Genomic DNA, 11,023 nt, shown 5'->3' with positions numbered 1-11,023 from the left:
AGTGTTTGATAATATGACATACTTATCAGGTCTGAGCCAATGCTAATTGATTCTGGTTTCATATTTTGCAATTCATGAAGAACCATACTGTGAAAAGATAGTACTGCAACTCTTGTAAATAATTCTGAAACCCCGTCACCTGTTCTTGCAGAAACGACCCAAAACTCGGCTTTCATTTTTCGCGCTATTTCTGCCGCTCGTTTTTCAATTACCTCGTATACCTGATTCGACTGAAAAATTATATTTTTATTCAATATTGTCCAATTGTGTGAACAAAATAATTTACCAGTAAGTCACGTTTGGTGCCTATTAAAAACACATGATATGGTTCCCTGTTACATTGAGCAGCTTCACTGAACCATTGTTGACAATGTCCTAAAGATAGCAAGTTGGCCAGATCAAACACAACCATGATCACTAAAAAATATGTATTGATTATTTCTATAAACCACTTTTACATTTTATGCTTATAAACATAAAATTTGTTATACCGTTTGCCCCTCTATAATAAGCTGCAGCTATAGACTTAAATCTTTCTTGGCCAGCTGTGTCCCATCTATATAAAAAATAAACAATTATTTTTTTATTTAAAAAACTGAAATAATAAAATATATTTTAACTTACATTTGTAAGTGAAATGGTATGCCCAGAATATCAAACCTTTCTACCTCAAAATCCACACCAATTGTTGCTTTGTAGTTATTGTCAAATACTTTGTGACAAAATCTGCAATATAAAAATCATTAATTAAAAAAAATATGAAATAATTTTTCATGCTGTTATTTATAATTTTATTTTTATTACCGATTTATTAGGCATGATTTTCCAACTGAAACATCTCCTATTACTATTGCCTTAGAAATTTTCAAAGTTATACACTTTCTCATGCACGATTGTCTAACAATTGTATCGAAATTTCTTTCGTTGTATAATGTAATATCCGAAGAAAATGGTGGTGGCCAGTTATCAATCTATATAATATAAATTAATAAAAATAAATAGTATAATATTCTGCAACAATGAAGTAATCAAATGGTAGAACCATAATGTGTAAAATAATTTCATATTAATTTATATGTCATACCTGTCGCTCTTTGCGCGCCACTTCTAACATTTTATAAACAGCTGAACGTGTTTCCAACATAATTTATACTTTACACTGTGCAGTTATATTTAACATTACTTTTACTTAATCGTACGATATTGAATACGTATTTTGTAGTTTAGGAAAGTACTTATACTACCCCTAACACTGGTAGCACGTAATTTTAAACTAAGTAAAAACATTGGTTGCTACGGCAGGTGTACAACCATTGACTTATAAGAATAACGCGTAGCTGTTATTTATATTCTATACCAAATTGTCAAAAAATAATTTGTAATGTGTGTAAACGTCTAATTTTTATCACATAAAATTAATATAATACTCTAATATATTATTTATGTTTATATTATTTTAATGTATATATTAATTGCAAAATTTAAGATTAGTTGGTACATTAAATTAATTAAGTATTTCAAAATTATAAGTAAATTATAAACCCAAATAGTTATTCGAATTTGTCATTTTTTAATGTTGAATTTATACATCAACGATTAACGTAGTTGAATGAATCTTTACATGGTTGGTTCCGGTTGTAGTTTTCGTTCTTTTTAGCAAAATGGCTCCGAAACCGAAGCCCACGGATAAAGCAGGTATATTTGCACATTATTGATGAAACTTTGTTTTTGTTTGAAAATATCTAAAAATGTTGTCTATATCTATCACAATCTATTGGAAAAAATATATTCAAGAATAATGTACCGCTTCATTTGAAAAAACACGTGTTAAATGTTGACCATGTGGTGTGTCGTTTATGTTGTATCTATGTTTAAAACAAATATTAACATTCACGTAGTTATGCTACCAATTTACATTTTTAAGATATTCGATAAATATACTTAAGTAATAAACATGAAAGGTGTTATTTGATAGAAGCATTTTTGTTTATGAGGTGTATGTTGTTTTCTAACCTAAATAGCACAGTGTTGAAATTGTCATGTTACGAAATTTTATGTTTTTCTTTTTGTATAATTGTAGCAAGCAAATCGTCTGAGAAGAAGACGACAGAGAAAAAGGCGGAGAAGAAACCAGCAACAGCTGCTTCGACGTCAAAAGTAACAAAACCAGCTGCAAAACCAGCTAGTGCCGCAAAGAAAGCAGCGCCTGCTAAAGCAGCAAGCGCCACAAAGCCTGCAGCAAAACCAGCAGCAAAGTCTGCACCTAAAGTTGCAGCAAAACCAGTGGCCACTAAACCTAAGAAACCTACTCAACCTGCAAAGAAAACACCCAAAGGTGGAAAAGCGGCTGCGCCACTTCAGAAAGCACTTAAAGCTCAGAAAAAGGTAAGTTCATATGGCAGTGAAAATTTTCATGTTTCTTTGATATATTTTATTACTTAAAAGCATTAATCTTTGTAATTTTTCTCTAGATATTGAAAGGTGTCCATGGATCAAGAGTAAGGAAAATAAGGACATCTGTCCATTTCTATCGCCCAAAAACTTTCAGGCCACCAAGGAATCCAAAATATCCACGAAAATGTGTCCCAAACAGAAATCGGTAGGTTTTAGATATTCATGGTTTTGTTTATATTTTAACTTCATTAGAATTGAATGTATATTGGTCATGTAACATTGTTTATCTTATTTTTTAGTATGGATGCATTCAACATCATTAAATTTCCATTGACTACTGAAGCTGCTATGAAAAAGATTGAGGACAACAACACATTAGTTTTTATTGTACATACTCGTGCTAATAAATACCACATTAAGTCTTCGATTAAGAAGCTATATGATGTTGATGTGGCTAAAGTTAACACTCTAATTGGACCCGATGGTAAAAAGAAGGCATATGTGCGATTAACTCGTGATTATGATGCTCTTGATGTTGCTAATAAGATTGGTATAATATAAACAACTGGTACAAAGAATATCTGTACTAATAAAAAATATTGATACAAAAAATTATTCTATTTTTTTATTCATTTTTACATCACTTACATGTATTACAATGTTATAAATTCTACATCTTGAACGTCGCGTCACAAAAGATAATAAAAATAATAAAAATTTTTTAACTTTATATTTAGTGCACAAATGACGTTTTTTAATTTAATAATTTTAATCTTAATTACAGCACAAAAAGTACTAAAAACCTGAATCATACTGTTCATATTTTATTTACAAACTTTTAAACTATATACAATTATAACCCTAATCTACCTGGGGTTTTACGATAGGGAGCAGGTGTTCCTGGTTCTCTGATACCCGGCGTCAGTATTTCTTGTCTGTAAATCAAATAAATGTTATCAATAAATCGGCTAAAAAAATCACTAATATGAACTTACTTTCTGATAGAAGCTTGTTCCCGTTCAAGTTGTTCTTGTGCTCTTGCTTTCATTTCTTCTTCAGCTTCTTTCATTTGTCCTTCCATCTCGTGTAAATGTTGCATTGCTTGGCGTCTTTTTGCACGTCCACTTCTTCCCGTTTCTTTCACGCTGAAGAACATTGGACCCAATTCGGCCAGCCAGTGTCCATCAACGGCAGTGACACATTGCATATATTCTTTGGCGGTCATTACGAGCTCATGATACACTACGTAGTCTGGTGTGAATCCCATACCAAACAATGCTGAAGTTGGATGAAGATGACACGGCATTCCGGTACGGCAATTCACATATTCACCAATTCCTTTTAAACGAGCTGCCTGATGGAAATATGCGGAGCAAATACATTTCCGTACAATATCCCAATCCGTGCCACAGCTAACAACTTCCATTTTTTGTTGTTTTAAAATTTCCTCCAACTGCTGTCGAACCTCTCTTACTTTGCGCATAGCCTTTGCATGTATGAAGTGATCATTGCACCATGAACTAGAATAACCATTCGCTTTCCATTGACTATATACATTTAAATATGTTAAATGATCAGATTCCGGTACTTGAAATTTCTCTCTTGCCGAATCGGAATCTTCTTCGCGACCTTTCGGCCGATAAAATATTGAAGGCACTGATAACATAGAAACTGGAATAATACGTTGATTTATTAATATTGTTTAAAACTGAAATTATAATGTAACGACATTAGATATTTCATAAGCATACCTATGATGAGTATGTCTGCTGTGCAACCGAGTTGAGAAGCAACTATAAGCATTTGACACTGAGGTGGGTCCAAAGGAAATTCTGCCATTTGACGTCCCAAAGGCGTTAAACGTCCTGTGTGATCTAATGCGCCCAAGATCCATAGTTGATATAAAGAATTCAGTATGTTATCTTGAGGTGGAGGATCCATGAAATGGAAGGCTAACAAATCTTGAACACCCAACGATTTTAGTAATAATACAGTATTCGCTAAATTGGTACGCTGTATTTCTGGAACACCAGTTAATAGTAATTCATCAAGATATTGTCTTCGTGTGTATAATCTGTAACAAGTGCCAGGACCAGTACGTCCTGCTCTGCCCGCTCTTTGGTCAGCGTTGGCTCTGGATACTGGATACACTTGTAAGGCATCCATACCAATTCGTGGATTATAAACCTTCAGTTTACAATATCCTGAATCTACAACGAACACAATTCCATCTACAGTCAATGAAGTTTCGGCTATGTTCGTTGCTACTACGCATTTTCGTAAGCCCCCTTCTGAACGTTGAAAAATTTTAGCCTGTAAATCTGAAGGCAACTGCGAGTAAATGGGTAAAATTGAAAGCGGAGGTGCTGATTCAATTTCCGCTAAACGTTCCTTGAGAGCCTCACATGTGACTTCAATATCTTCTTGACCAGGCATGAAAACTAACACATCACCGGAACGTGGTTGCAAATGAATTTGTAGAACTTGCTTCACTGCAGCGTCCACGTAATCTTCTACTGGATTCTTTGCATGTAACACTTCAACTGGAAAAGTACGACCAGGAATCTGAAAGGTTGCAGCGTTTCCAAAAAACGTTGAAAATTTACTGGAATCCATTGTAGCTGATGTTACAATCAACTTCAAGTCATGTCTTCGTGCCACAACCTATATTGTTTAAAAGTTAATTAGTATTAGTTTATTTGTATATTATTATTAAAGCTAAATAATTATAATTATTCTTTACCTCTCTAAGTAAACCAAATAAAACATCAGTAGACAAAGATCTTTCATGAGCTTCATCCATAATAATGACACTGTACCGATCTAAATCGCCCTCTCTTAAGCTTTCTCTTAGTAAAATACCGTCAGTCATATATTTAATAACAGTCTACAAGAAGATGAAAAATGAGTTGCTAAAATTCATTAAAATTATGTGCATTAAGTTTAAAAATATAATACATACATCTTTTGAAGTACAATCTTCAAAACGAATAGCATATCCTACTTTGTCTCCTAAAGTAGTAGCCATCTCATCTGAAACTCGTTTAGCTACAGACATAGCTGCAACTCGTCGAGGTTGCGTACAGCCGATTATTCCATAACGACTATAACCATCTTCATGAAGATATTGTGTTAATTGTGTAGTTTTTCCACTACCAGTTTCACCAACTATAACTACAACGCTATTTTCTCTTATAACGTTTAATAATTCTTGACGCACGGCAAATACCGGAAGACTCCTTCGTTGGTGTTGAATTGATCTGTATTTAGCTTCTCCAGTAACTTCATCACCTTTTATATGACGAGCGTACTTCTGACCCGCTTTGAAGTCAGTTTCTTGTCCTGGATCTTCTCTGTCATCTTTATGTCTATCACGCACACCCATAATATTACCAATATGAGTACCAGCTAATTCCCAATGTTTCTTCTGTGCTCTTTTTCGTTCCTTTTGTTCGCGATATGCGCGCACCAAAGCTGATCCTTTTCTTGCTACAAGAGCCATGTCAGAAGTAGGATCACGCACAGGTACAACAGGTTCTGGTTGTTTGGTGAATACAATTCGACCTAATCATTTAAGATTATTATTATATTATAATATCATAAAATTTGTTATTACTGTAAATACACACTGTATAGATTTAAAAAATATTTTACCATCCAGAAATGGAGGAACTACATTATGAACCAAAAGATGCACTCTAGTCTCTCCTTCATCATCAGGATCATCATCATGATCTAAAGAACTTACAACACCGGATGTTAACATTCTATTACGTTCCCATAATTCATTGTCCTTATTTATTTGTCGTTGCTGTGCAGATAGACGTTTCTGTCTTTTTGCTTCAAGTTCCATTTCCTTTTTGCGTGTGTATTCTTCAGATACATCAGCAAATGCATGATTTTCCCCATCATCCAAGGCATACCATTCTCTATCCAATCTGAAAACAAGTATCTACTTTATAAACATCAAAATAGTGAAATTACACTATAATATACATACCTTTGTTGCTCTTCTTCCCATAATTCTTTCTCTTCTCCATCTATGATTGGGGTAGCACCACTAGCTTTCCGATCTTTATTCCAAGAATTATATTTATAGGAAGGTGTGAATTCGCTTCTGATACTTTCTCTACCATCTTTGCTGGTATACAGATTTGGTGTTGGATGGTCCCAACTTGATTTTCTTGGTTCTTCATCTTCATCATCATCCCAGTTACTTTTAGATGTTGGATCCTAAAAGTTAAATAAAATAACATTTTTATTATAATCTCCTAACACTATATGCTACTTATACAAAATCTCTGAACTTACTTTTGTTTTAAATAATGGAGTTTGTGGTTCATCTTTAAATCTTAAGGGTGTTTGCCTGACGCTATCCCTGCTTCTACTTCTTTCTCTGTCTCTATCTCTTTCCCTATTTCTATCTCTATCTCTATCCTTATAACTGTGCCTGTGTTGTTTGTCTTGGGCACTTAGTCTCTGATGTTTCAATCGTGATTCCAATCTTTTCTGTGCCTCATAATTTACTCCACCAGTATGCGTTGGAGTTTCTTCTGCATAAGAACGATATTTTCTTTCTCTACTCTCTGACTTTGGCGAATTTGATTCTGATTTTGATTTAGTTTCCTGCGAATTTTCTTGCCTTTTCCGCTTTGCAAGTTTATCAAGACCTAAAACGGACACTTGGGGCTTTTTAAACGTATGATCAGAGGGTTTTTTTCGAATAATTAACCCTCCTGTTTGATTTTTGTCCGTTCCTTCTAACCTATACAAAGGTGATTCATTTGACGTATCCATTTCTCACAATGAACAATATTTGTTAATAAAAATGTGGCGCCTCAGTCCAATATCTCATTACTGAGTGGAAACGACAAAAGTCGAGTTCATGTTGCCAACATAACAAATCCAAATTGCATTGTGTATCAGCATTGTGTTGTATTAATTGGTGTAGACAAGGTTATAATAATTAAAATAACATACAAAAATTATTTTTGTATGTTATTTTGATATTGTAAAATTAATATTGCTCTCCGACCCATTTTAATAATATAACCTTTACATGTCAAAATATGGTAGTTGACTTTGTGCAGTTGGTAATGTTCAACCTGCCGCAACTCCAACGTAACTTTGATCTGATGGAAACAGGCAAGGCAACCGAACTCTAACCCGACTGCTAACTCGACTCTAACCCGACTCTAACCCGATTTGAACCCGATTTGAACCCTCGGTGGAAACTTAGTCATTTATATTATGAATATTGTATTATGAAAACACAATTTAAGAAAATTGTATAGAAAATTTAGTTCCTGACTGGCAATCTTTATTTTAATATTTGAGAAATATTATATTACATGCTTTTTATTTAATTTTTGGTTCAACTATTTGTTATACAAAAGTAAATATAAAAAAAAGAACACAAAAAATATATAATTTGCTTACTAATGTATGAAGTATTTTAATCGTAATAGGAAAAACACTTTTGCGTTGTAAGTTTGCAAGTAACGATAAAATGTGCAGTTTTTTATCAATAGACGGATATCACGAATCGTGCTTCGTAACGCGTTTGCGCAAATACACGTAAACGTGTACTTCGTAACGTTCAGAAGACCGTTAAAGTTGTACACCTGCTAATGCTGTCTCCTTTTCTTCAGAAGCCTTATAATCAATATGGCACAGACGGTGATCCTTTGATAATGCAAATAATAATCGAGGAATATGGCTGCTGATACTTCAGTTTTGTAGGGCTCGTTTTATATTGACACTGCAACTATGTAACTCTACTCCTGTAAAATGATATAAAATATATCTTCAATACACACAATTCTTGATTTTTTAATAGCAAAATTTTGTTTAAAAAATATTTGATATTCTAAATATTGTTTTACTTATTATTGTTTAATAAACTATTTAAAAAAAGATATTTAAAAGCTTAGTAATAATATACGCATGTAATCGCGCATACAAAACCAATTATTTACAAACTGCGTTTGATATATGTTCCTAACATCTATTATACGAATAGCATCATTCTACGTGTATTCACGGAAATCGATTTCATAACTAGTTATCTATATTCAACAAAAGTGATTATTTTTCCATGTAAGAGAAAAACAGAATGTCGTTAATTTAACATAAAAATGACAGTGTTATTAAATTCTAAGTATACAGTAATGCAATTATAAAATAACTATAAATTAATTTAAAAAGTTTAAATAAAAATTTCAATGAACAAACTCAAATCGTTAAAAAGAAGTATATACTTTTATTTCTTTGCAAAAGAAAACATATTTGTCCTTGCTGAATTCTTTGTAAATATTTTATAGCAGCCAAGACGAGTTGGATTAGTAACTTGGGCATGTTAGTTCAAGCAAATTCAGATCGATCACAGCTTGAATAATACAGACAAGTATAAATGATCAGAGTTGGATATTATTCAAATATCTTCAACTACAAATTTCAAATAAAGCGAAGATATTCGAAAATGATGAATATATTAATGATATATTATTCTAAAAGTAATTAATAATTTTTCATTTAAATACTTATTCTTATTATTGTTTCGTATTTATTCTTTATGTTTACTAAAAAAATCTTCGAATGTATTTCTATTTAAGTACAAAAAGCAGCTGCTCTCAAATATCTTCCTTTGATTCGAAATTTTTATTTGGAGGTTATTCGAATGAGACCCAATTCGCTCCACGTGCATGAGTAATCTGTGTACGATATAAATTCATTTTAAAAACTGATACAGTACGAGGAAAAGTGACGCGACAAATATGCATACACGTGTAATAGGGTATTGAACGGATGTGGCATGATTGTACGAGACTGTACTGGAAGTTTCTACACAGCTCGCGAACTCTACTGCAACGCTTGCCGTCATCGATTACATGCACTACGCTTTGCCGCATAGGCAACGCCCTCATAGAATAAATATTTTTTCTTAAATTCAACGAGTCTAGACGTTTCTGGCAAATAAAACGACTAAACATAAACTGCTTTTATCTTGATACGTGTTTTATCAAACGGCTATTTAAAATCAGATAATACATGTTCGTACCTTCCTTTCAATACTACGTATCATAAACAAATTAAATAAACGCGTTATTTCATTATAGTTTTACATTTCTTATAGTTATTTTATATGTTATATACCATATGATACACGTGCCCATGGCAAATTCATGATATTGCACAGATAATACATGTACATACATATTTCACAACATACAAGATAAGCATATAAAATATAAAACTAGACTGAGATAATTTAACTATTTGAAGACTTGAAATCTAAATATTCGAGAATCCGAAGATTTGAGTATCCGAAAATTTTTTAATCAAATCTTTCAGTATTCAAAGATTTTTAATTTAAAAAATTGAACAATGGAAGATACGGAATTTAAATATTGAGTGTCCATAAATTTGAAATGTTACTATTTGAGTATATTAATGCAGTACCTTCTATTACTTCATTAATTAATTTGTAAATTTATATACATTTTTTATGCGGTACTATTAGATTCATGGTATTTTATATGCAAAAAGACGAACAGTTTATATACACGTTTTGTGCGTCACAATTGCTGAACGATGTATTCATACATGTGTATGTGTACACACACACCATGCCCAACACCATGCGAATTTCAAGGAACGTATATAAATGGAAATCTTGAAGTTTTTATTTTGATACCTACTTTATAATACCACTCTGATGTCTGCAATAAAATACTTTGTTTCAGTTTGGCAATGAAGAAATACTGCAATAGCGAATAAAGATTGAATACATAGTCATATGTATTCTGTATACATACGTACATATCTAAATCTAACCTTTGTATCATGCGATGTTAGTTACCGTATAATAATGAAGTTCAAGTTCATAGCTGTTAGCTTACACTGTTTTAGAATGAAACTGAAAATTAAATCAAATTCAACTAATTTCGTTCAAAGTTTTCATTAACTTTTTTTTTATAGAAGATGAATATACTATACTGATATATGAAAGTAAAGAAATTATAAAAATACTTGTTTTGTAAAATCCTACAGTTTTACAGTTGCATTAGCAATTATTCTATCGTATTAGTAACGATATAGCATTATCATTGTATGTAATTGTTCCTCCAGTATGATTATTTCATACACGTTTGATACCGAATCAATGTATTGTTCTTGACATCATTATTTTTGTCGAAATAATTACCTTCCCCATGTTAAAAGCTACAAACTGGAAAAATGGACTTTTAATCCATAAAAGTTAAAAGAATTATGAGACCTTGAAAAATATATGACCTATAACCATGTATGGCTGTAAACTACACGTTTCCTTGTATGAGTGGTCGCTCACCTTCTAGAATTAGCTACTAGATATTTCTCAAACTTTCGTCGCACCCTACTTCCGTATTATGGGCCATTCCAGCAGGAAATCATTTTTTAAGATGACTTTGATCAAGCATTCGTTATTTCCGCTATATTCCTAAAAATGCGAAGCAATTTTTACTGGGTCAAAAGAGTAAAATTTAAAAATGTTTCCTATATAATGGCCAGAATTGCAGCGATCGATAACCGTTGCAAAATTTCGTCGTTGACGCACGTAGTTGGTGTCACGTGACCAATGAGCGTGAGG

The 11,023-nt window shown here is 32.5% G+C and overlaps 3 protein-coding genes across 12 annotated transcripts; 1 reads left to right on the top strand and 2 right to left on the bottom strand.

The window, feature by feature from the left end:
- Window positions 1-118: 118 nt before the first annotated feature.
- On the bottom strand, window positions 119-1,509 carry LOC105663157 (RAS oncogene family member RabX5). Its single transcript, XM_076541577.1, has 5 exons — window positions 1,085-1,509; window positions 805-971; window positions 625-726; window positions 492-556; window positions 119-417 (listed from the first exon to the last, which is right to left on the bottom strand). Exons 1-5 carry the CDS (start codon window positions 1,142-1,144, stop codon window positions 251-253), a joined length of 561 nt encoding a protein of 186 aa, XP_076397692.1. The 5' UTR covers window positions 1,145-1,509; the 3' UTR covers window positions 119-250.
- Window positions 1,510-1,576: 67 nt separating this feature from the next.
- RpL23A (ribosomal protein L23A) lies at window positions 1,577-3,009 on the top strand. The gene is made up of 4 exons (XM_003705488.3): window positions 1,577-1,695; window positions 2,081-2,385; window positions 2,472-2,599; window positions 2,694-3,009. The coding sequence occupies exons 1-4, from the start codon at window positions 1,662-1,664 to the stop codon at window positions 2,953-2,955; spliced, it is 729 nt and encodes a 242-aa protein (XP_003705536.1). The 5' UTR covers window positions 1,577-1,661; the 3' UTR covers window positions 2,956-3,009.
- On the bottom strand, window positions 2,992-10,911 carry l(1)G0007 (ATP-dependent RNA helicase l(1)G0007). Of its 10 annotated transcripts, XM_012290515.2 has the most exons (12): window positions 10,745-10,911; window positions 10,426-10,624; window positions 10,231-10,312; window positions 10,095-10,157; window positions 6,706-8,177; window positions 6,395-6,627; window positions 6,049-6,332; window positions 5,357-5,958; window positions 5,138-5,281; window positions 4,146-5,058; window positions 3,390-4,065; window positions 2,992-3,329 (listed from the first exon to the last, which is right to left on the bottom strand). In XM_012290515.2, the coding sequence occupies exons 5-12, from the start codon at window positions 7,189-7,191 to the stop codon at window positions 3,248-3,250; spliced, it is 3,420 nt and encodes a 1,139-aa protein (XP_012145905.2). In that variant the 5' UTR covers window positions 7,192-8,177; window positions 10,095-10,157; window positions 10,231-10,312; window positions 10,426-10,624; window positions 10,745-10,911; the 3' UTR covers window positions 2,992-3,247. The 10 variants fall into 10 exon arrangements, with proteins under 10 accessions (XP_012145905.2, XP_076397676.1, XP_076397675.1 ...); XM_076541561.1 differs by lacking the exon at window positions 10,745-10,911 and having other exon boundaries at window positions 10,095-10,115; window positions 10,216-10,312; window positions 10,601-10,738; XM_076541560.1 differs by lacking the exon at window positions 10,745-10,911 and having other exon boundaries at window positions 10,601-10,738.
- Between the last annotated feature and the right edge of the window lie 112 nt (window positions 10,912-11,023).

Source organism: Megachile rotundata, chromosome 16 (assembly GCF_050947335.1).
Source record: "Megachile rotundata isolate GNS110a chromosome 16, iyMegRotu1, whole genome shotgun sequence".
NCBI lineage: Eukaryota > Metazoa > Arthropoda > Insecta > Hymenoptera > Megachilidae > Megachile > Megachile rotundata.
This window is presented reverse-complemented; position numbering and strand designations above follow the sequence as displayed.